General features: G+C 35.2%; 1 protein-coding gene across 2 annotated transcripts in view; it reads right to left on the bottom strand.

Moving 5' to 3' along the window:
• The window catches only part of PGR (progesterone receptor), a gene marked incomplete at both ends in the record, with an annotated part of 98,392 nt that overhangs the window by 48,334 nt on the left and 22,711 nt on the right, over positions 1–27,347 (bottom strand). For both annotated transcript variants that reach the window (XM_082843915.1, XM_082843916.1), the window contains one exon: positions 13,882–13,998. In XM_082843915.1, coding sequence (XP_082700041.1) covers positions 13,882–13,998 — 117 coding nt within the window. The remainder of the gene's footprint in view (positions 1–13,881; positions 13,999–27,347) is intronic.

The raw sequence follows: 27,347 nt of genomic DNA, 5'->3' as shown, positions 1-27,347 counted from the left end.
GAAACCATAAACAAGACAAAAAGACAACCCTCAGAATGGTAGAAAACATTTGTAAATGAAGCAACTGACAAAGGATTAATCACCAAAATATACAAGCAGCTCATGCAGCTCAATATCAAAAAAAAAAAACCAACCCAATCCAAAAATGGGCGGAAGACATAAACAGACATTTCTCCAAAGAAGAAATACTGATTGCCAACAAACACATGAAAAGATGCTCAACATCACTAATGATTAGAGAAATGCAAATCAAAACCACAATGAGGTATCTCCTCACACTGGTCAGAATGGCCATCATCAAAAAATCTAGAAACAATAAATGCTGGAGAGGGTGTGGAGAAAAGGGAACCCTCTTGTACTGTTGGTGGGAATGTAAACTGATACAGCCACTATGGAGAACACTATGGAGGTTCCTTAAAAAAATAAAAATAGAACTACCATATGACCCAGCAATCCCACTACTAGTCATACACCCTGAGAAAACCACAATTCAAAAAGAGATATGTACCACAATGTTCATTGCAACTCTATTTACAATAGCCAGAACATGGAAGCAACCCAAATGTCCATCAACAGATGAATGGATAATGAAGTTGTGGCATATATATACAATGGAGTATTACTCAGCCATAAAAAGAAACAAAACTGAGTTATTTGTAATGAGGTGGATGGACATAGACTATGTCATACAGAGTGAAGTAAGTCAGAAAGAGAAAAACAAATACTGTATGCTAACACACATATATGCAATTTATAAAAAACAGTACAGATGAACCTAGTGGCAGGGCAGGAATAAAGATGCAGACGTCAAGAATGGATTTGAGGACACAGTGGGGGAAGGGGAAGCTGGCACAAAGTGAGAGAGTAGCATTGACATATGTACACTATCAGATGTAAAATGGATGGCTAGTGTGAAGCTGCTGCATAGCACAGGGAGATCAGCTCAATGCTTTATGATGACCTAGAGGGGTGGGATAGGGAGGGTGGGAAGGAGGCTCAAGAGGGAGGGTATATGGGGATATATGTATACATAGCTGATTCACTTTGTTGTACAGCAGAAAATAACACAACATTGTAAAACTATTATACTCCAATAAAGATATTAAAAAAAACTATAAAGATATATTGCACAACATGGGTAATATAGCCAATTTTTATATTAACTGTAAATGGAGTATAAGCTTTAAAAATTGTGAATAACTACACTGTACACCTGTAACTTACATAGTATGGTACATCAACTATACTTAGATTGCAAAAAAATTAAAAAAAATAAAGTCATTGTAGATTTTAAAACCTTATCAGAAGAATAAGAAAGGAGAACTGCCAGTGTAAACACTAAACCATGGACATGAAGTTTGGACTGACATTTTGAGAAAAATTGTCAAATGAAGTTTAAAAGGATTAAAGTGTGAGTAAAGAAAAGAAGATTGGTGTGGACGACAGAAAAAACAGAGAGCCAACATACAGATTATTATTAGGGACCATGAAAAAGAGAAAGAAGACATGAAACAGAAAAAAGTATTTGAAAGTAATATTAAGAGAATACTTTGCTAACATATAAGAAAACTTGAATTTTCAGATCAAAAGGGGCTTACTTTGTTTCAAGAAAATTAATAGATTAAGCGAGGGCTAAATCTTGATGAAGTTACTGAAAATCAAGGATTAAGAAACACATTCAGGCAAAAGAAGCAGGTCTCAACAAAGGACAATAAATTGGAATGTCAGATTTATTTTCAGTTAAATTAGAAGCCTACAGACAATGGCATTATATGTCCAGGAATGGGATTGATGGATCACCTAGTGGCTTTAAGTTTTTTAAAAAACCTCCATACTGTTTTCCATAGTGACTGTACCAATTTACATTCCAGCCAACACAGTAAGAGGGTTCCCTTTCCTCCACACCCTCTCTAGCATTTATTATTTGTAGACTTTTTGATGATAGCCTTCTGACCAGTATGAGGTGATATCTCTTTGTGGCTCTGATGTGCATTTCTCTAATAATTAGCAATGTTGAGCATCTTTTTATGTGCTTGTTGGCTATCGTGGAGAAATGTCTATTTAGGTCTTCGGCCCATTTTCCAATTGGATTGTTTTTTTTTGATATTGAGTTATATGAGCTGCTTGTATATTTTGGATATTAAGCTCTTGTCAGAAGATAAAAACCCTAATCTGAAAACAATCCATGCACCCCAATGTTCATACCAGCACTATTTACAACAGCCAAAACATGGAAGCAGACTAAATGTCCTTCAACAGATGAATGGATAAAGAAGATGTGGTATATATATATATATATATATATATATATATATATATATATATATATATATATATATATATATATATATACACACACACAATGGAATACTACTCAGCCCTAAAAAGAATGAAATATTGCCATTTGCAGCAATGTGGATGGACCTAGAGAATATCATACTAATTGAAGTAAGTCGGAGAAAGACAAATATTATATGATATCACTTAAATGTGGAATCTAAAAAATAATACAAATGAATCTAAATACAAAACAGAAGCAGACTTACAGGCACAGAAAACAAATGTATGGTTATCAAAGGGGAAAGGGAGGGAGAGAGGGATAAATTAGCAGTATGAGATTAACAGACACAAACTACTGTACATAAAATAAATAAGCAACAAGGAGTTACTGTGTAGCACAGGGAACTATATTCATCATCTTGTAATAACCTATAATGGAAGATAATCTGAAAAAATACATATAACTGAATCACTTTGCTATATCACCTGAAACTAACACGATATTGTAAATCAACTACACTTCAGTAAAAAAAAGACAACGACATTATACACAGATTTGAGGGAGAAGGGCCATATACACATTTCCCATGCTTTAATAGGATGTTCATGAGGCCAAGGGAAGTAGTACACACAGTAAGCATCTCACTTTCACCTCCCTTTTTCACCTCACTTCTCCTACCTCCTTCTCTTCATCTTAAGCCACACAAATTCTCCTCTTTGCCTTTGATGGTTAAAATCAGCAAATATCTTTTGTAACCCAGTATGCTCCTGGGGTCACAGCTCTATCCCAAGCAGCTTATCAAAACACTTCTAAAAATCAAAATAAATAGAACATTCTCCTCTAAAGGAAAAAAACCAAAACAAAAAATCTTCAATTAATGAATATTTTTAATCATTCAGAAAATTTTTCTCCCATGTGAAAACATATACCATTTCTTTCAGATTATGTTCACATGGGAAACATGGTTTGAGAACATAAGTATATACAATAACTACTTAATAACTATTATGTTAACTAAATACCTCTAGTAGCTATGACTGTGTAAATTAATTTCAATTCCAAGATACCCGCACTGATTTTTCAATGCTTCTTGAAAAGAAATAATGAAACACTTTTAGAAGATCCATGAATCTGTTTTGCATTAGTTAAACCTTTAGTCTGCCAATGATAGAGTTTGTATTAAGTGATGTTATGAATAAAGGATATTTTAAGCTACCACTAAGAAATCTTTATATGCCAGCCACTGTGCTGTATGCTTTAGATGTATCATTTTATGTACCCTCATGATAACTCTCATTATGTGGCCATAATAGAAAAGAAAATAAAGATGTATAAAAGATGTCTGTGCCTGAGGTCCAGCAGCTATTAGTGGGGAAGTTAAAATCAAACCCCACTTGTTCTGACTCTATACTCTTACTCTTTGTTACAATGCTATACTATCTCTTAGAGGTGTTTTGCAAATCCTTTTCTAACTGTTGATAAAATTAAAAATTTTAAGGTGGAGTTAATATATTTGATTAGAATTGGCATAAAATTTTATATAAACTTCTCTTATTGGAAATGTAGAAAATTAAATAACATGAACATTCTCCAGAGCACCTAACAATGATGGACAAAACATAACCAACATTATTTTAAATGTATATCTAAGTGCCTCAAAAAGTCAGCAAAACATCAAGGAATCCAAAATGAAGAACATCTTTATCCACCGACAAAGGGACATGAAAAGGAAGCATGTCTGTTTCATCCTTGGCTCAGTATGTGAAAAATTCTCCTTTGATCATTTTTATTCATAGGCCTCCCTCACCCAGATATGAAGCTTGAAATTATTCTACCTGCAAGGTATGGGAAACCTAGAGGCAAAAAGTGAATATGAAAAGTGGTCCTTCGCTGATGAAATCCCTACGGTAACTGGAAGAATAAAATGAAAATTCTCTCTGGAGAGAAACTCCCTCAATTAAGGCCACACAGGTTTTTACAAAAAATTAAACTCTGCCAAACATGAGTTTATAACCACATTAAAATCACAAAGGACACAATGAGTGAGAAGTAGCAGAAAGAATGAATAGTGTTCTGGATTTGACTCATACTGGCTTGTGAAAACTTATTGTTAAGTGTTCAGGAATTTTGAGAGTCAGTTGTTTAAACCATTGGCAGCCTGAAATTTACTATAGGCGAGTATTTACACCAGAATCACTGGAAAACCCTATAAATGATCAGGGATATTTTTAAACCACCACACCAGAATGGCATAACCAGATTATGAGTTATGAGACCTTGAAATTATTAAATACAAATATTTGCAATAGGTATTTTATAATTATTAAAGATATATGATAAGGGATGAAAACATAAGAAATGGAAAAGATAGTAAAAAGAAAAAGACAAATTTATAAAAGAACCAAGTAGAATGTTTAAAAAAACTACCATCACTAAAATGAAAGAATGGTGAACTGGAAGACAGAACTGATGAAATTACACAGAATATAGCATAGAAAGATAATGATACAGGAAATGTTAGAAAGGATAAAGAAATATGGAAGATAAATGCGCTAGTCTAATATACACCTAACAGTTGGTCTGGAGGGAGGAAGAGGCAATGAGGAGGGAAGCAATATTTGAAGAATACTGGGATGGTTTTGATGCTCCTGGAATTTATAAAAGACATTAATTCTCAGATTTAAAAATCGCAATGATTCCCAAGTAGAACAAATAAAACTAAATTTATAACTAGTTATGTTACAGTGAAATTGAAGAACCGAGTATAAAAAACATTTTCTACAAATATAGAGAAAATATTACCTCAAAGAAACAAATATTAGATATACAGGAGAATTCTCAGAAAAATGATACAAGCTGGAAGACAGTAGACTGACATTGTTAAGGTGTAGAGGGAAAAAAAAGTCAACCCCAAATTTTATAACCAGAAAAATTATTATTCAAAATTAAAACTGAAATAAAGATATTTTCTGTGGAAAAATGACTTTAACAAATTCCCACAGAAGATGTAAGAAGTTTATTTTTAAAATAAAGAAACTGAAATGAAGCACTGAGTTAGGAAAAAAATTGGGCAAATAGTTAAACATGTATGTAAATGTATTAGACTGAATAAAATAATAATGAGTATTATTTCTAGATCATGTTCTGAAATGAGTGCTGTTTACTTTGCCATGGCCTCTCTTTCTGCTATTTTTTTAAATTTCTGGCAAAAATATTTTATATTGAATGGAGACATAAAGTGCTCATGAGATAATATGGGACCTGTTGCAGAGAAGCAAAAGAAGAATATTACGTTGGATACTGAAATGTAAGTTTTATGGCATCCAGAAAGCTTTCTGAGAATCAAATGGGGAAATAGAGGGTAAAGCTCAGTAGACAATTAAATAATAGTGCAAATCCTTTGACATTATGAGAATCATAATAAGCATCACTGTAGTTAGGGTGAATTTACAGGCAACTATCCCAACATTAGGTTATGTCTAGATACATGTTGTTACTTTGGATTAGCAAAAGGATGATGTTGCTGGGATCAGTTCACTGGGACTATGCTCTCACAACCCCTTACAGCACTGATTTAGCTTGCTTTCCCTTTTTCAGAATCTAATTCTAGTTCCCATATCAAAATACTTCAAAAAATACTAGAGAATAGGAGCTATAAAATTAAAATAGGTACTTGCCAACAAGTATATTAGAGTTGTTTTTAAAAGAGTAAACACCTCCATCTTTCAAACAAATCAGACTGCAAATGGAAGGGAATCTTTGTACCCTTCAATCCTGACTTTTTCTGTGTCTAGAGAATAGTAGATACTGATAGATACAATTGAAAAGTTCAGGATGGCAGCCATAAAAGCAGTCCCTGAAAACTCCCATAAAACTTTAAGCAAAGAAGTGAGAATAAATATTCTAAGGAATATCCTTATCGAGTGTGTATGGGATGGCGTTTAGGGTGAACAATCAGACAGTGACCAAAATATATTATTTAGCTGCAGGTTTCAATGCAGTAAAGTGGGGGAGCAGTGTGAGAGATACTGTCTCTGGCGGGTGCTGATGCAAACACAAGGGGTTGGGTGGAAAACGAGGTGCTCATAAGAGGAAGACCAGGAGAGTTCTAAAGAGATAGGTGGCAGGCATCACCCACAGCAATTCCTTCATTTGAGAGAGCAGATTTCATTTTTTATAGTAATTAAAGGCAGAGAGTAGGCACCTATACTTCCAGAAAAGGTGGTGTTAAGTGTCCCAAATTCAAGAATTTTGGAATTCTTCAGAAAAGAAATTGAGGCTTTGTTGGCTTCAAGTGTAGGAGGAGGAAAAAGAAAAAGAAAAGAAACCCGACCTTACCACACAACCTGTACTCTGCAGCCCAGAAAGTTATTATCTTTGCCCAGAGAATGAGGCCAATCTAGGTGTAGGAGGAGGTAAGAGAGAAACCGCTTTCTAACATAACCTTTTAAAATTTGAGGATAAGGCTCTCTACCAACAAAACAAAACAAAACAAAAACAAACCAATAAAAATAGTATCCAGCTTTAAAAAACATCAGCAAATATAACTATGCATTTAATCACTCCTTTATGTAGAAAGCTACTTATTTTTGAAAGAGCGAATTATTTTATAGTAGTTCAGCATTTTTACCACAAATGCAAAATAAAGAGCTGTATTCATTTCAGAAAAACATTTTTCTGAGTCATTACACAAAATGTTTTCTAAAGGAAATAAGTTAGAAGCAGAACACCTAAATTAGAAGATATATTACCATCCTTTAGAGTGAACTATCTTTCCTACTCAGTACTGTACAGCAATGAACAAAATGCAAAAGTTCACTGTGACCTGGTGAAGGTAAGGGAAGTGAGTCATTAAAAACAAGAATCATACACAACTAAGAGACCAAATAACTCAAACATAATTCTCATAATCAGAACATAGCTGCTGAAGCAAATAAGAACGATCTGTAAATCTATGTCATGACATGTCAAAAACATTAATATTTCTGATCTCTGATATTCTACCATAAGATTATTAACTCTTTTAAAAGTTTTTCAATGTTCACTCTCTTTTTTTAATGAGATAAAATAGACTTATAACATCAGATTAGTTTTAGACATACCACATGATGATTCATTATTTGTAGAACTATTTTTTTTTGTGATGAGAACTTTTAAGATCTACTCTCTTAGAATCTTTCAAATATACAATACAGTATTATTAGCTATAGTCACCAAGCTGTACATTACATATCCATAACTTATTTATTTCATAACTGTAAGTTTGTACCTTTAGGCCATTTTCATTCATTTCACCCTCCCCCATCCCCTGCCTCTGTCATCAATTTGTCCTCTGTATCTTTGAGCTCATTTTCTTTTAGGGTCTACATATAAGTGAGATTATACAGTATTTGTCTTTCTCTGTCTGACTTATTTCACTTAGAATAATGCCCTTAAGTTCCATCCCATCCATGTTCCCAAAAATGGTAAGATTCCACTTTTTTATTGTTGAATAATGTTCCATTGTATATATATAATATACATCACATATTCTTTATCCATTCACCCAACAGTGGACACTTTAGGTTGTTTCCATGTTGTATCTATTGTAAATAATGTTGCAATGAAAAGGCAACTACCTGAATGGGAGAAAATATTTGCAAATCATGTATCCAATTAAAAAATAGGTAGAGGATCTGAATAGGTATTTTTCCAAAGAAGACATACAGATGGCCACGAAAAGGTGCTCAACATCACTAATATCAGAGAAATGAAAATCAAAACCACAATGAGATATCTCCTCGCACCTGTCAGGATGGCTATCATCAAAAAGACAAGAAATAACAAGTGTTGGTAAGGATATGGAGAAAAGGGAACCTTCATGCACTGTTGGTGGGAATATAAATTGGTGCAGCCACTGTGGAAAACAGTATGAAGGTGTTCAAATACACTAAAATAGAACTACCATATTATCCAACAATGCCACTTCTGGGTATTCACCTGAAGAAAATAAAAATACTTACTCGAAAAGATATATGCACTCCTATGCTCATTGCAGCATTATTTACAATAGTCAATGTTCTCTTCTGTTTCATCTTTTGTTATTCAAATGGACTCTATTAGAAATGAGAAACCTAAGAAAAGTGACAAACATGAAGAAGGAAAGAAAAAAGAAGGAAAGATGGAAGGAAACAAGGGAGGAAGAGAACATGGGCTCTACTTTCAGTAGTGTATAGGCAATTATTACTTCGGTGAAACTCTTCTAATTATTGAAGAATTGAACCTTAAGCAACTCTTATCGCCTTTTAAAATAAGTTGTAATTCTCAGTAGACCACAAGTACACTCCCCCTTACTCCAGAAATTTATTACAGGACTAGCAATTAGAATCTAATCCAATAAATTGACTACCTTCTTCCTGGTTTCCGTGAGTTAGGTTACTGACCTCCAGACTCTTACCACTGACTATCCCAGGAAGAACAACATCAGGACTGCAACATATCAGGGTGTGCTGCCAGCTTCTTTCTAATAAACCTCTGTGCAAACCTACTTATGAAATAATTAAATGCACCACTATGCTATTTCTCAGTGTGTGATGCTGACCACGGATTGTAAAGGTTATCTGATGGAAAAAAAAAGAGGCAAATAATTTTGATATATAGCTAATTCCCAGGGTAAGAACTCATGGTTTTAAATGTTAGATACCATTATGAATAAACCTTTTAAGCATCACTTTAAAAGAACAATTTAGAGGGCCAACAAAAGCCAACAATTTGGAAGAAGTGTAACTTAAGATGAGTTATTCTACCAGGTATCAATATGTAGCTTGATACCTGTAATATTTCAGAGTGTGTGGTAGTGGTGCAGGTATATACAATGGAACAGAACAGAGAAGCCAGGAAGAAAAGCAAACACATACGGAAATTAGATATATAACAGAAATGGATTACAAATTCCAGTGGAATTTGTAATTGGAGTACTGTCAGAAAAATATTACAATTACTTTTTATATTTTTAGTAAGGAAATAAAAAGAAATTAAGCATCACTAATATATAATATAATTTGATAGTAGCACATATGTATAATTTGCTTATAAATAGACCTGAGTTGGGGGTGGAGGCTGAGAACATTTTTACTTCTACAGGAGTGCACTATCAAAAACATATTGAAGACCATGTGTCAATAAATGTGCTCTGGCAACTGGTTATCCATATAGAAAATAAGGTTTTATTCTTGCCTCCCTACCTAAGAAGATACTTGTAGGTAGGTTAAGGACATGAGTGTGAAAAAGAGACTTATAAGATTTTAGATGATTTTTAGTAGATTATCTGTATGATTTCAGGGTTAAGAGATATAAAGGGAGAATACTGACACGTGATTATATAAAAATTAGAAAAAAGATCATAAATAAGGTAAAAATTTAAGACATAGATTGCAAAGGACTAGGAGAGAGTATAGAGGTAAGTTGTATGGATCAATAAGAAAAAAGACAAACAATCCAGTTGAAAAATGGCCAATAAATATGAACAGCTAATTAATGGAACAGGAAATATAAATGTCCAATAAAGATAGCAATATTTGCCTTCACCAGTAATCCAGGACACAAAAATTAAACTGAAATTGGATACCAATTTTATGACCATCAAATTAGAAAAATTTTAAAGTTTGAAAATACCAAATACAGGTAAGGATGCATAATAACAAGAACTCTCAAACACGGGTGGAAGCAAAGACTCCAGAGGGTATTGGTGATTAGGTAACATTTAGTAAGTTTGAAGGTACATAATATCTTAGTGAACCAGACTTAATTCCTTTCTAGATATACAACCTAGAGAACTTCTCAAATATATGCATAAAGATACAGGTACAAGAATGTTTATTGCTGCATATTTTATAATTATGAAAAATTAGAAATAAATATCCATTAATAGAAGAAAGTGAAAAGCACGATGGAATGTTTGTAAAATGAAGTATCATAGAGAAGTTAAAATGTAACCCTAGCTACATGTACAAATATAAACGAATCTCAAAAACACAACATGGAGTGAAAAAGCAAATTGAAGAAGTACATGTACAGTGTAATGCCATGTATATAAAGTTTAGAAATATTCAATACTGTACTGCATTACTCAAGAATTCATATACAAGAATTATGAGTATGAATATGTTGAGCAATAATTCAGCATATTGGTTATTTGTGAATAAGAAATTAACTTAATGGGTTTAGGGAAGGACAAATCAGAAGTTTCAAATTGCCTGTAATGTCTTATTCCTTATAAAATATAACAAAAATGAAGAAAATATGAAAAATGATCTGATATTAAAAATTGAGTGATGGACACATAGGTGTTTATTCATTCAATATTTTGGTAGGCTTGATATATTCCACAGTTAAATAATACAGCAAGTGTTTATTTTATGGGGAAATCACCAAAAAACCTCTTATAGGACAATCATTAAAACTTATATAAATAGGTATTTTTGTCTTAGGATAGATTTTCAATTATATTATTATTACTGTATATGAATTCAAGAAGTGCTACATATCAAACATTTTAGATAAAATGCTGATGAACTCTGGGAAATGATTAGCTGACGTAAAAAATGGCTCTACTGGAGGAAAGGTCCTGCTGCCAAAGGTTTGTGAAATTAGTTGGAATAAAATTGTTTATAAAATGTGAGAGTAGAAAATCAATAGGTTTTTGTATGTAATTAAAATATTTGTGTTTAACTAAAATAATAAATTAAATATTATATAAGTAAACACTTGATTATTTCAGCTACATTCCCAGAAGTTTACGTATTCATTTTGGTCAGGACACATCTGCACCTTCTAATTGGAAAGACAGGGGACTTGCCCTGTGGTCCAGATAGCCTGGGACAGTGTCAGTTTACATCTGTTATACTAGTTTAATTATTCCTATGCTCCATTTTATTCTCAGCTGTATCCTGATTTGAATGATAAATTTTATGGTCACCAGCAATAAAAGGTAGTTTACTGATTGAAATAAATTATGCAAGGGGAGAAAAATCCATAAGATTTCAGGAGAACTGAGACACAGGATGGTAACAGAGAACGTTGCGAAAGTGATGGGAACACAAGAAAATTAAGGACTATATGCTCATATTTCTGCCTATTTCTCTTTTTAATCTCTGAGGCTGGGGCTGAAGTCAATTACAACAGCTCTGTGGTCTTGCTGCTGACCCTGCTCTGATGCTACTTTACATTATGTCCCTGGAATGGACATCCTCCCCTTTCATCCCAGTTCTGAGTCTTCTCTGAAGTTCTCTTCTCCTTGTTACTCTATTTCTTACTGAGCATCTGTCTTGTTGATGGCTGGAACCCAAGTTTCTCTTCTGAACAAACCCAAGTTTCTCAGTGGCTGGGTGCCTCATCATTTTTACTTTGGTCCATCTTAAATCACTTTTCCATTATAATAGTAAGACCATTAAAATAAATGCAATCATGGAATGGAAGACTGCTTCAAGGGCTAGCACCCTTCCTCAAAGTGAAAAACACTACATTAGACCATATCCCCTTTGCCTCCTCCAAACACTCTTTCTTGTGTCCTGGAAATGACTACAGTTGGACTTCATGTTCAAGAATGTATAGAGACCTGTACTTCAAATGACTTCAAAATAATAGTCACAAATCTTTAGTGAGCACTTCTTAAACAAGTACTTTGGTGGTAAAACACCAAAATGAAATTCCTGCTTGCAAACAGTTCAATCTTGGATTAGGAGAAAATCCTTGAATGGGATACCAGTAAACAGTTATAAAGCATTGAGGTGAGTACTATAACGAGGGTATACAAGAAGCTATGGGAAGAGAGTGAATTCTTGGTGCCTCATGTGGGCTGGGGTAGGGTGGCTGGGTCTCATGACTTCCACTTTGGTCAACCTTGCATTTCAAGCGTAGGAATGCTGAAGTAAGTACAATCAGGGCAAGGTCCAATCCAGGCTGGCTCAAGGGCTTTCAACCTCCCCAGATATGAAAAGCACTACTTTGAACTGTGTCCCCACAAAACCCCTGCCCCTGCACTGACTGGGGTGATGGGAAGATTTCACAAAAATCGTGACACTTGAACTTAATATGAAGGATATGTAACAGTTCACAAGGAGTGAAAGGAGAATGGTGCAGGAAAAAGTCAAATGTGTGCAAAGACCAGTGAAAGTTGGTGACTGGAGTGTCAGGTTCCCCAAGGATTGGTGGGAGTAGGGCTTAGAAAAAGAGAGAGCAGTTGCTAGGTGATGAAAGGGCCCATGTGCTGCATTTAGAAATCTGGGCTTTATCCCACGGATGGTCCACAGATGGTTTATTAGAAAGATCACTGGTTCCACTGCATACAGAATAGAGTTCAAACTCCAGATCCCAGCTGGCCCAAGATAGCTTTCAAGCTTCATTTTTTGCTGTTCCCAGTAAACAGTTGACTTTCCAGAAAAATCGTCACTGAATGCATCATTTTTTAGTGTAAATACCTTTCTCCTTTTCCACTTATAAAGTTTCTATCCACTCTTTGAAAGCCTCCTCTCTGAAGCTTTTGCCAGCTCCCTCAGATAGAATTAATTCATTCTTTTGCTCTACTTGCATAGTAATGTTTGGAACTTCTCTTAAATCACCTACTCTTCTGTTTGATAATTATTTTATTACTGATTAGACTGTATCATGTTCACAGGCAGCAAAGACAGAACTAAGCAGGGTGCTTAACACAGTGGGCATTCAAAACATATTGGTCTCATATACTCCTTCTCAGAAGGTAACACATACCATTTACAGTACATGATCTGTGTTAGGTGGTATACTGAATATATATTTAAATAGTTATGAATTTTTTAAACCTGTGTTAGGAAAATTATAACTATAACATCCAACTCAGGATTTCAGAGACATTATTGCTTTAGGAAATGACTAAAGAAAATGAAAATATTAATCAGAGTAAAGGTTCAGGAGTGATTCTCCTCCCTGATACTCCCCATTAACTGACCCTGCTTAATACATTCCACAGCACTTATCATCATTTGACATATATATTTATTGCTCCTCCCCCCAGAGTGTAAGCTCCATGAAGACAGGGATTTGGTCCATTTTGTTTGCTGCTAACATTGCCAGAACTTAAAATAGTACCCAGTAAGTGTGAGTGTGCAATGTCTAGTTACTTAAAGAGAATGGGGGAGGGAAATAAAAAGGGAGGGGTTGAGAGAGAGAGGAAGGGATGGAGATTAATGTACTTAACCAATTCATGGAGTCAGTTTTTGAGCTGGAAGGGACTTCATTATTCTCATTTTATAGACAAAGAGACTGATGCTCAGAAAGGGTTGGTGACTTACTCAAGACTGCATAGGCAGTGAGTAGCAGAGCCTAAACTCCAACCATCACTTAATGAGAGGTTGGTGAACATCCCATAACATCTTCTTATAGGCAATACAGACAAATGGAGGTTTACTACTTCTCTATAACAAACTTCAACATGCTGGAAATCCACAGCATTAATGAGATGGTATTGATTGCTTCATCCAGACACCAATAATCAAGACAGAAATAAGAAAACTAGGATTTTCTGACCCACCGTCTTATAATGTAAATATCAGACAGTACGTTATTGATGAAAACATCATCATTACCTCCAAGAACCATGCCAGCCTGACAGCACTTTCTAAGGCGACATGCTGGGCAGTTTTTTCTGCGGATTTTATCAACAATGCAGTCGTTTCTTCCAGCACATAAGTAGTTATGCTGCCCTAAAAAACAAAAAAGTAAAAATTATTTTTATAATATCTAAAGACCACCGGAAAGTTTATGCAGTGACAACTGAAAAAGAGGAGAGGTGCACATTAGCAAGTGCATGACTGTCTCAGCCAGCCTCTTGCTTGCATAACTGAATGCTGGTAATGCCCCAAACTTGCTTAATACTTTACCCATGCCTTCAGGAGCATGAGGGGAAATACAGCTTAGAAACCAATTCTAGGACTCCTTTAAAAATATTTTGTAAAAAATTTCTGTGCATCTTACTAATGGCGTCAGCATCAGAATGCTCTTAGATCATTGTTATTTGAAGATTAGCTATACGTGGCTGATAAGCATTAGTGTGTTAAGATAGGCAAGTTCTAGTAAAACCTTTTCTTTTTGACATATAAACCTTCAAGAAAACAGATACAGACAATTAAAGAAGTCTCTGTAATAGGCTTTTTATAAAACCTATGTGTTTAATTCTTAAAATCCTGGAGCTAGCTCACTCTTAAAGGATCTCATGAATTTGAAGAGCATGTAAAAAAAATGTCATTAACTGTACTGACTTTATTGTCTGGTTTATTTTGGCTACAAATTAAAAAACAGGATAATAGAAATAATGACAAAGGGAGAAAAATTTAAAACAATGAGAAGAATTCAATTAAGAAGAGGACAGAAGAATTATAAAAAAAAAGGGTAAAACGTGATCCTGGGGTCATTTTGTGTAGGGGAAACCACTTATACCCTTCCAAAAGTCTGGAATAAGAATTTAATATTCAACGATGATGATTATTTAAACCAAAAATATGTTATATTTAATAAGGCATGGAGCAATCTAACTTACTTAGATTAAACAAAAATGAAAAAAAAATTTTCAGCTTAAACATGTAAATATTTATTAACTAGAAAATTTACTGCTTTGGCACTTCTTCTTTTCCAAAAAATTCCTATGAAACAGACTGTGAGACTTTAAATATCATCAGCATACTTAAACATAAAAAAATAATTTTAAAAATTATGGAATTTTCCTATAGTATTTTATATTAGTCTACATTAAAATCAGATCCACTCTTTTGGCCAAAGTTTGTAATACAGGAACACAGAGGTACCATAAATGTGTGCTTAACTGAGCAGGGAAAAGGTTATGCTCCAATGGCGAATGGCAAAAAGGCCATGTCTATGGGATAGCTAATAACAAAATGGTTCTTGACCTGGGGTATTTTTGGATAAGCACAGATAGTCTTTTCTTAAAAATGTATTCCTCCACAAACTTATATTCATGTACTCTCACATACTAGTATTCATTCTCTTGTTTAGGAGTCCGGGGCATGGAGCTTTCCTCCTAATAAAGGGCAGTTATGAAGCTTCACATCCATGCCCACTAGATGAGCAGAATGTACTGCGTGCTACTTTCCGATCTAACTATGGTTTAATTTTTTTCCACAAGTTTTATTGGCAGGCTGCAGGAGTGAGTGTGGAAGTAAAAGTGTGTGTAAGTTTATCTATTTATCTATTGATCTATCATCATTTATCTAGACTCTACACTGATTTCTCACGAGAGAACAGACAATAGAAAGCAAGATTTTCCATGTTATCCAGAGAACAAACTTAAACAAACAGTGTCAGAGATGTAATTGTTGTTTGAAGGGAGGCTGTTCTACTCTCTACTCCTCTGTCATGAATATCCAGAAACAAATCCTGAACCATCAGCAGCTGCAATGCTGCTGAGTTTTCTCATTTCTGTTTCTTAAATGATTTACAACAGTACCCGTTTCAGTGTTTCAAAGAGTCCCCATTAGAGGGCACTCAGTCTGTTCCTGAAACCATTCCTTCCTACCTGCTTTCAAATCTTCACCATCCATTTCCCCCTTTCTCTCCTAAAATCTTTATTCTCTGCCCCTCCAACGATGTCCTCCTTTCTCCTCAAGTTTTTCCATTTCAAAAATTCCAGCATCAAGGAAAAAAAAACTGTCTCACTCTAAAGTCTCCTTGACTTCATCCCTTTCTTTGTCATCTAAGTTGTTGAAAAAGTCATCTATATTTACAGTCTTTATTCAATTTCCTTTACTCCTCAGCATACTGTAATTTGGCTTATACATTCACTGTTCTTATAAAGTGGAGTAACGTCGTCAAAGATTTCTTCATTCCTAAATACAGTGAATTCTTCCTTGACTTTCTGTACAATTTGCTGTGGGTGATTTCTCTCCACACCTGTCCCCCATTTTATTTGAAGCATGTCTCTTCTGACTTTTCATCTTCTTTACAACAGTTCAGTTTAAGTTCCCACTGCTGATCCCTCTCCCTTTGCCTATTCCTTATATGTTGTATTCCACTGTACACACTAGGTGGGTAGTCTCATCATCTCTGCATGGCTCCAAAATCTCATCCTGAGCTCGGACCTTCCAACTACCTCTCTGTAGGTACCTCAAACTTAAAATATATGAACAAGAATTTAGTGATTATCTGGTCAAATTGTTCATTTCATAAATTGTATCATCAGAGAAATTTTGTAACAAATTAAGGAAATTCAAAACAGAAAATCATCTACAATCTCATTATCATGCAACTATTTTCATTTTCGTGTTTTCTTCCAGTCTGTCTATACAGACCTAGAAGGTATTTAACATCTATTTGTTAATATTTGTTAAGTAAATATATATGCACTTTTACAAAATCCTCATTAATTCAACAAATATTTATTGAGTGTTTACTGAGTATGTCCCAATGCTGTTTTTTGAATAATCCCTTTTCCCCACTTAATTGAAACGCCATCTTAACTGCGTATACTGCAGTGCTGAAGAGCAGTTACTGAAGTCTGATTGCTTGTTCAAAGCTCATATCTGGGGCTTCCCTGGTGGCGCAGTGGTTGGGAGTGCGCCTGCGATGCAAGGGGCGCGGGTTCGTGCCCTGGTCCGGGAGGATCCCACGTGCCGCGGAGTGGCTGGGCCCGTGAGCCATGACCGCTGGGCCTGCGTGTCCGGAGCCTGTGCTCCGCGACGGGAGAGGCCACAGCAGTGAGAGGCCCGCGTACCGCAAAAAGCTCGTATCTGAAACCTACAATCTGTAGGATAATAATAATAATAACAACAGACAATTACTAAGCACTTACTATGTGCTAGGCACTGTTACAAGCTATTTGCATATATTAACTCATTTAATCATCACAGCAACCTTGGGAGGTATTATTACTCCCATTTTATAAAATTAACTGAGGCACAGATAAGTTAAGTAACATGCTTAAGGTCACATAACTAGACATTTTAGCTTAATTAACCCAAGAGATTGTATAGGAAGTTAAGGGTATGAACTTTGGAGCAATACTGCTTAAGTTCGAAATTCAACCTCACTACTTATTAGCTGGGTGACCTATGGCAAGTAAAAGGAAGATAATGTTAATACCTTGGGCCACATTTAAGGACTAAATGAGCTCATGTAAGAGCTTAGGATAGTCTGGTATATAGCAAGTACTTAATGACTGCCTACTACAATTATGATTATTATCACATCCCTAAATGCCAAATACAGGTAGATCTGTTCTAGATATGACCCAAGAATTTTGTACCTAGCCAAGTTTTTCACTTTTAAAGGCAATTGAAAGACATTCTCAAATATGCGTAAAATCAGGAAATAAGGCCCTGATATACTACTCTTCCTAAAGAGATTCCTAAAGATGTAACCTAGCCAACAATAGATGAGTTACAATAGAGATTGCATGAGAGAAGAAGTCTGGTGTGAAAGGATTGATAACAAGTTCTAAATAAGTTGAAATATATATTTAAGTATAAATAAAGAAATTATAGTTACCAAATAGAATGCAATCCTTATAACTCTTGGGGGCAAAACCGATAAGCATTTCAAGACTGCATGTTTGATGGGAAGGAATATCTCTGGTAATTAAAGCTACCGGCATGACGTCACTACCTTGAGGAATTGGCATGACTCATATCAACATAGATCCATATAAAGAATGGAATGACAACGAAATCTGGAAGCTCAGTCCACTCTAGGCTATGGTTACGTTTAACACTAATTTTGGGCTGTCAAAACTGCAACGCAGCTACAGCATCATGCAAGCAAATATAGGGGGTATAGTTAGAGGTTAATCTTCTCTAAGAGATCTTTTGGCTTAAGAAATGTTGCAGCCAGCCAATCCCAACTAGAGATGACTAAAATAAGCTGGCATGGGGCCCAGGCTTGCCTCCTACCACAACACTTGGCCTGGACTCAGAGCCACCAAGAAGGCAAGGGATATAGAAAGGACCACTCCATTACATGTGTCAATCCACCAAGTACCTGGCTGTATATGCAGATGAAGAAAGTTCACACCTAAAAGCATTGGCTCTGTTACAAAATTATCTGGGAAGTCTGCAAAATACTAAACTCTGGTGGGTGCAAATCCAACATAATGTCTGTTGCTACCACTTTTCTTCAGACAGTAGTCCCAAATTTATATCCTGGCTTCGAAAAACACATCCACGTCCAGATCCACTTGCTGATTTCTCGTTAAGTCACAGATTGATGGTTCAAATTGCATATTGCTACTGCTCCGGAGTCCAACATAACATTGTCACTATACAATGAGTCTATAAAAAGTTACTGTATTAAACCACTCTATGCATTCTACTTTCCAATGTCCCTGCAGTCTACCTACACCGTCACCCTCAGGAGTTACAAGACATTCAGGAGTATTTATAAGCTATGGGTCACCACAAATAGAAAGAGGGGCATAATGATCAACAATAGGAGAGTTTATCCAAATAAGACATACTGTCTACATCTCCCTCTTAATATATACAGCATTTGCCCCTGTTGAAAACCAGAGAATTATTACCTGAAGTCTCTAATAGAGCACCATTTTTTCTTTCTCCTTGGAAAACCTCTTACCTCCTTTATGGTGGGAAAAGTGAAAGGTGAGTACTAACTACTCTGTCTTTTCTTTTTAATTACTTACTCTCTTATTTTCTTTATGCTCCAGTTGTACTACACTGTACAACATCATTGTATTTCCCCAAACTCTCTAATGTCTCTATGACTCTCGCCGCTTTTCCAAATTTATCTGCTTGGCAAACTCTTACTCATCTTTCAATTCTGGTCTTAACTGACTGATCCTAGAAAGGTGTGGATTTTCTTCTGTTGTGCAACTGCACCTTCCATATCTTCCTCTTATAAATGCTGTGTGCCTGTTTCCCCTACACTCTGTGAGAGTAGAAATTAGGTCTTTAGATCCTTGTGTCTAATAAGAGATTGGTAAATGTTTGTTGAATACATGTAAACCTAATTATATGCATTATTTCACCAACAGTCATAAATATATTTCTAATCAACAATATAAGATCTATAATAATATTTCATTTATTGTCATAAAAATCACTTGCTCCAGATTTTTATTTACCACCTTTCAACATTTATTTTTATTACAGAGTGCCTTTTATTTCAGTAAATTCCTTGCCTTTTTTATACCAGTAAATGATAAGTTACATGTAGAGCCTTTAACAAGCTTATTTTTAATATCTAACTTTTCAAAAACATAAATATTTTAAACTATCTCTGAAAAACATATGTTTAACAATGTAAAATAGGGATTATTGAATGGTTATATTTATATACTGTTTCTAATTGGTCTCTATATTTAACATTTTAATATAACTCCGTGTTACTATTATTTAAAAAATCATATTCTGTGAAAATAAAAGCACTATTAAAATATGATTAGCACTATTAAAATATGATCATTTTATTTGTATAGTGATGTACAAAAATTTTAGGTACAGGACAAATAAAATTCCATTTTAATTGAAATGAATCTCTTTATTATAAGCTAGAAAGAGATTTACCTTTAAAATAAGAAATCTATAGTATTTGTGTTGCCTCTCCGAGCACAAATGAACACATTTCAATTTAGTTTGAGAGAAGTCACAATTTTTCATGGCTTTTTATGAAAAGGAGAGGGAAATATGTAGCAAAATGACAGGAGAAATGAGTATATGTTCAACAGATAAAGGAGCAAATAAGAAAATGTATGATATAACCCACCAAAATTTGGGCTTGAGGTAATATAAGCTAGTGCAAATGGGAACACTCTTTCCACCACAAATGCACAAATAGTGGATAAACTATGGTAGAAGCATGTTGTCAAATTACAGTCAAGGAAGAGCAAAGGAAGGAAGGGAGGGAGGGAGGGAGGGAGGAAGGAAGGAAGGAAGGAAGGAAGGGAATTTAATAAGTCAGAAAAAAAGAAAGATATGAAAGCCAGAGGGGTAAACTTGAGTGAATTTTGCAGTAATGCAAAAACATTTCAGATGCAGATATAGGATCTAGGAGCCAAGAGCTGGGGTTTGAAGCCCACGAGGGTTTGGGATATGTGACATCAGGCTTAATGGGAGAAAGGGGCAGGAACTGAAGTTTGCACAAAATGGAGACTCTCTAAAGGCTGTCTTATTCATGAAAATAGTGATCAAAAACACTACCAAGAATATTTTAAAAATATTTTTAAAGAATATTTCATCGAAGCCAGGAATCTGTCCAAAACTTTGAGTTGGGATAGGAGTTATTATCCACGACTAAAAACAACAAACAAAAATCTTGGACTTTACAGTAGATGATTTTCACTACCACACGGTGTATAAACCTGCGCCACGGAACAAATACTGGTCCAGGACCAGTGAAATCCCCAGGATCCTCAGAGAGGCACATACAAAACTTACCTTGTAAGGATAGGTACGCACATATGAAAAAAAATTGTACAAGAAACTTTATAGAAACAGTGTTCATAAATAGTCCCAAATTGAAAACAACCCAAATGATCATCTACAGCATAAAGCATAAACAAACTCTATTTTGTTCATTCAATGCATCATACAGTAATGAGAATGAATGTATAGCCCATGCAAAAATGTGAATGGACTCTATGAGTATAATGCTACATGAAAGAACTAGACGCAGGAAAATGTACGACTCCATTAATATAAAGTTCCAAAACAGTTAAAACTATCTATGATGTTAGAAGTCAGTTACTTTTAGGGAGTGATTAGAAGGGGTGCAAGGGGACATTTGGAAAGCTAATGATTTAAAAGATTTTTTGACCTGGGTTATGGTAACAAGGTTTCCATGGTTTGCTTAGTGATAATTCATTAAGATCTACACCTTTAATTTGAGCACTCTTCTGAAGCTATTTATGTCAATAAAAAATTTCCTTCTTTCTTTTTTAAAATGGTTCCACCTATGAGGATAGCCTAGAAGGCATTGTGGTCCAACAGAGGGAGTCTGTATAGGGCTAACCACTGGAAGTCCAGAGGCTAAGGAGTCCAGAAAAGAAGAGAGGCGTCACCTGCATTGCAGGATTACAGTTGGGGCCTCCCAGTGAAATATCCCCAAGAATCCTACCAAAGTATCTTGCCAGAGAAAGAGTCAACTACAATCATCTACCAAACAGAGAACTCCAGTGACAGTCATGTATGTACCTGCCGTGTACAACTGTGCCTTTCCCTTCAACCTCTCTTCCCATGCCTTAGCCCTGAAAAGGTCAAAATCAGCTGCTAATCAGTTTTAATGAGTGTGAGCAGGGTGAGAAGGAGGTGATCTTGTTCTTTCTTCCCTGCAGGCTTCAGGCCCCAGGCCCCAAGCAGTGCTGAGCTGGGGCAAAGGAGAAATCCTAAATTAGATGAGAGTTTGTAATTTTTACTGTATTGCTGGCCTGCACATTTTGATCCTGAGATAAGATTGTTCTGATTAAAAACTATATGATTGGACTAAGATTTCATGCAGAGGATGGAAGAATAAAGGTCATACTAATACTGGTACTTTGAAAAAAAAATATATGTGTGTGTGTGTATAAAACAATCAGGGAACTATTTTAATGTTACTAGAAATGTGAGTGTAAACCAGTGGTTCTCAACCAGTGGCAATTTTGCCTCCATTCCCCACCTCCACTCTGGGACATTTCACAATGCCTGGGGACACTTTTGTTTTACACAACTGAGGGGTTAGGTGCTACTGAGGAGAGGCCAGGGATGTTGCTAAACATCCTACAATGCACAGGACAATCCCCACAATAAAGAATTAACTGGCCCAAAATAGTAACAGTGCCAAGCTTGAGATATCTTGGTGTTAACTCATGATTGCCCTGCTTTTTCAAAAAGACGTATTTTCTAGGTCTGTCCACTGAAAATGCCCAGAAGCAAAAACAACCATAGCCGCAATAAACACTAGGATCCAGACTGATCATCAAGTCTAATATCATTTTCATCTGAAAGCAACCAGGGCTCCTTGGAGAAGTGGGTGATGCAGGACTGGAATACTTTGTTGTGACAGAGTTTCACATTATTGAGAGTTAATGAAATGTGTCAAAGCCACATTGACCAAAGATAAGACAATTTCTACATCAAAAAGAATATAGTTTAAGTGATTAAAATACATTGACTATATATAGTTTAAGTGATTAAAGCACATTGACTATATAAAAAGCCATGAGTACAAAATGAACTCACTGGAAACTACTGGAGGTTGCTAGGGCATAAACTCATTACTTTGAAAATTGATAATTAAAAAGAAATAATTAAGCAACTAATAGGTCTTCCAGTATAAATTTTAATATTACTAAATTGCCTTTTGGAAGAGAGAAATAATAAAAAGATTTTATAGCTCATAAAATTAGAAGAAATAATAGAAGTAGAATATAACCCTTTTGCAATCTCTAAGGAAATGACCACCACCTGTGAAGTATGACAAGACCGTTAAAAAACTCCTCTATTTTCCCACTACATATCTGTGTGATGCCATGTTTTCTTTATATGCTTCAACCAAAACAACATATTGCAACAGATTAAATGTAGACAACAGTATGAGACACAGCTGCATTCTATTAAGGCAGACATTAAAATGACTTTTAAAAATGTAAAACAATGTCACTGTTGTCATTAAATTTTTTTGGTTTGGAAAATTAACATCTCATGGGTTTGCTATTTTTTAAGTGAGTTAATAAAAAATGTTTTTAAAATTATCAGTTTTAATTCTAATATGACAAATATTGATAGATATAATCCACATAACAAAAACTCTTTGGGTTCTCCATAATTTTTAAGCATGTAAAAAGATTATGAGACCAGAGTGCTTGAGAACCACTGGCCTATGTATGATTCTTCTCAAAATATTTAATCTGAATCTAATCATGTGGAAAAAAAATCAGACAAATCCAGACTGTGAGAATTTCTACAACAGCTGGCCTGGACTCCTTAAAAATGTTAAAGTCCTGAAAAAGAAAAAAAAAGGTGGAAGATCTTTTTAGATTAAAGACTTAATGAAATACATAGTTTTTGATTGGATCCTGCATGAAAAAACAATCTATATGGGACATTTTCGGAACAATTGGGAAAATTTGAATACTAGCTATATATTAGATAAAATTATTATACCAATGTTAAACTTTGTGGTGTGATAATAATATTGTGGTTATAATGTTATTGTCCTTGGGAACACATTTTTGAAATCTTGAGAGGTGAAATACTACGTCTGCAACTTACTTGCAAATAGTTGAGTACAGATATTCATTTACCAGTATTCTTTCGAATTTTCTGGAAGCAAAGTATTCTGAATACCCATACAGAATGAGATAAAGGTTTGGACTAGTTTTTCCAATTAGCCAAACAGGGGCTGGTCATATAAAACCAGAGTGAAGGGCGGGGGGAGAATGAATATCTGGCAGAGTGTGAAAAAAGCTGGACGATCATGAACCAGTAAGTTTTAAAGTATCTTAATGTAAGATTCAAGGGTTCTTGAGTAAAGTGAAGAAAAAAGGTGTGGGGGGAAGGGGAGAAGGAAGGAGACAAATTTTTTTTTTTCTTTTGCTGTATGCGGGCCTCTCACTGTTGTGGCCTCTCCCATTGCGGAGGCCGCTGTTGTGGCTCTGGACGCGCAGGCTCAGCGGCCATGGCTCACAGGCCTAGCCGGTCCGTGGTATGTGGGATCTTCCTGGACCGGGGCACAAACCTGTGTCCCCTGAATCAGCAGGCGGACTCTCAACCACTGCGCCGCCAGGTAAACCTGAGACAAAATTTTATCGACCCACACTATGGGTAAGTATACTAGGAACTTAACTGGTTTATTTCATGTAATCCTTATACATAAAATAGACATGACACAGGTATTTAATTTTCCCAAGGGGAAATGGCTAGTAAGATACATGGAAATACGATAAAAAGATAGAGTAGATATACGAGGCTCAGGCTGGGAACAAAGAGGGCACAGAATATGTAATTTGAGAACAGAGACACCTGTACTGGGCACCAGACATGAGCGTGGCACTTGCAAGGGCTGCTCTGGAGAGTTACATCACCCTGGCATGTAGCAAGGGCCAGAGAAAGGCACCTCCTATCTCTGAAACAAGAGTGTTGCTAAGCTTCATCCTGAACCAGAGGGCACCCCAGGAATCCAATTTCATATATGTGAGAATGTATGTTGCCTTCACCCAAGAATAGCAACTCAGCTTGATGGCAATATCCCAGAATTTAGTGCTTCAAACAGGAAGTCTAACGTCAGCCCAATTTTTATTTCCTGGTAGTTAACCAGTTATTTTTTTTCTTGTTTAAACTCATGGAGCCTGTATTTTTTCTATGTAAAATGAAAAACTTGTTTAATATATGCAAAGGTAGAGCTTTTTACATTATATCTGTTTGGGGCAGAGTGAGCTATTTTGATGTACAGAATAAAATTTTTATTTAACTATTTAATCTACTTCTGTCATCCAAGTTCTGTCACCTATTAACTATAAATCCTTGAATAAATCATTTAACTTCTTGGTGCTTCATTTTCCACATCTATAATATAATAGTTAAAAAGCTATCTGAGAGTTGAATAAAATAACGTGTTAACACATACCACTATGACAAATTAGAATAAATGCTTAATAGGTAGTAATTATGATAGTTCAGTAGACAAATACTTATTGAATATCTTCCATGTCTTGGCATTATTCTAGGTGATGATGATAAGATCCCAGGAGACTACTTTTCATAATCAGTTAATAATTTTGTTTAACTTGTTTTTTAGTTTATTTTTCAGAAACACTGATTATTTATAGGTTGGATATCTGCTCTCTATTCATAATATCTGTTATTCAACAACACAGTGATAAGACCATATGCCTTATAGTCAAATAGACTTCCACTCAAATTCTAGTTCCATCACTAGCTACATCTTGAGAAAATTATCTTAGTTTCCCCACCTATAAAATGGAAATAAACACTATAAAAGGCTGTTATATGGATCAAATGAGCTAAATTAGATAAAATAGCACACAGAGTACTACATAGTCAAAACAATAAATCACAGGTTGAAATTTTCACCAATTTGCCGTTTTTCCTTCATTGTGAAATAATTCTTTAAATATGAACTCTACATAACTGATTTTATTTTCTGCTCTTTATGGATTCCGATACAGAGTTTAAATCTGCTATTACATTTTTGGATCTTACTGTGGCATTTTCTTATCTCATCCAGCTACATTTTCATCTCATCTAGTTCTTTCCTATGAAATTCATTCTTGTTTTGCAGACACTGTCATCTTTTGTCTTAATAACTGAAAGCAGATTATTACCCAAATTTTTCTTCTGTTTCTTTTAGCAGATCAATTTTAAATAAGCTTTTTCCTAAAATTAAATCTATGTATTACTGATAGAGGTGTTAAACAACTTGAAACACTCTAGTGGAGGAATGTGACTGTTAAATGAGAGAGTGGAAGTCACCAAAGTTTGTTCCAGGACGTTCACTGAAGCTGGAAGTTAGAATGAGTTGGATGAGTGCAGAGTGTCAAGACATGAAATTAGAATGGAAAGAACCAATTGCCAACATCCTGAGAGTTGGCTTGGATTGTCTGAGGAAACTGGTAAGGTTAGAGCTGCCCCAGTCAGCGAGAATCGTAGTGGAGAGGAAGGTCAGAGTGCAACGGGACTCAGATCCTGTAGAGCCTTGGAGACCACTGTAAGAACTTTGTTTTTTCTCTGAAAGAAATATAGTGCCATTGCAGAGTTTTGAGTAGAGGACTTACATGATCTGGCTTAAATTTTAACAGTATCACTTTGGCTTCTAGGTTGAATATAGACTCTACAAGGACAAGAGTAGAAATGAGACCAGTTAAGAGGCTGTTGAAATAAATCCAAAGGAGAATAATTGTGGCTTGAAACCAAGTGGTCAGTGGAGGTGGTGATAAGAGATCAGATTCTGGATATAATCTGAAAAAGGAACTAAATAGTTTATAGAATCTTACCAAGTGACATTCCAATATTTAATTTTTTAAAGGCCTCAATGCTACTATTCAAAATTGTTTCCTCTTCTTTCTTCTCTTCATCACTTTAAATTTAAATTCTTTCTGACTATGTATCAGCTTTTCATCTGTTCTTCCTGAGGCTAGTTCTAGTGCTCTCTTTATAAACAAAATGATGCCTCCAGATCTGTTCTGAACTCTCTCCTAATTATCCACTTATCTTTAAAGTTGTAAAACACTAAATTGTATGCAGCATCCAATTAGTTACACCTGGTACTTTTACTTATCTATTTAGAAAACCTGTAGGCATTTAGGGGAGGTAAGGGATTACATACAAAATTTTTAAAAGCCACACAATTATTTGACCTTAAGAAAATTTCACATACTACTGAGAAAGGAGGTGTTTAAGACATCTATATATCGATAAAAAAATGAAAAAAAATCACAAAACTCTATGTCAACAAGGTTGTTTAAATCACCGTACCACTCTGATGCAAGATTATGACTCTTTACACACATGTAAATGCTTCTTTCCCTCATATTTTTATAGTTTATTTTTTCTCTTGAGTATAGTAATCCTGAATTTATCATTGTTCAACTTCATTATTTTGTTCAAATTTCTGTTTAGGCATATCAAGTGACTTAAGATTCTGTTATAATTCTCTGGAGTCACCCCAGTCTCACCTGAAATTGGCTTTGTAAAAAACTAGAATTATACGGACAATTAATTAGCATTTTCCTACTCGTTTTTAAGGTCTAGGCCCCCAAATATATGACTGTACTACTACCAGATTGTTAAGAGTTTTATGATAAATCTCTTAATCGTGTCTTACTTCAAATAGTGCTGAATGGTGTGGTTAGTTTTTGGAGTCTGGCAGAACCAGCTCTACCACTAACTGGCTGGGCGACCTTAGCAAGTTACCTTCCCTCCCTGTCTCAATTCTCATATTGACAGAGTGGGGATGGTAATAGTAACTCTTCAAACAACTCCTGAGAATTAAAGGAGATAATGAAAACAGTACCATGTTTCTACTGTTGTTTCTGGTATAGAATAAAGACACAAAAAGAGTCTCCACCCTTCTATAATATGGCAGAACAAGGTCT

Source organism: Leucopleurus acutus, assembly GCF_964270905.1.
Source record: "Leucopleurus acutus genome assembly, chromosome: 8".
Classification (NCBI taxonomy): Eukaryota; Metazoa; Chordata; class Mammalia; order Artiodactyla; family Delphinidae; genus Leucopleurus; species Leucopleurus acutus.
Note: the sequence above shows the minus strand (reverse complement) of the source record. Positions and strands in the feature narration are given on the sequence as shown.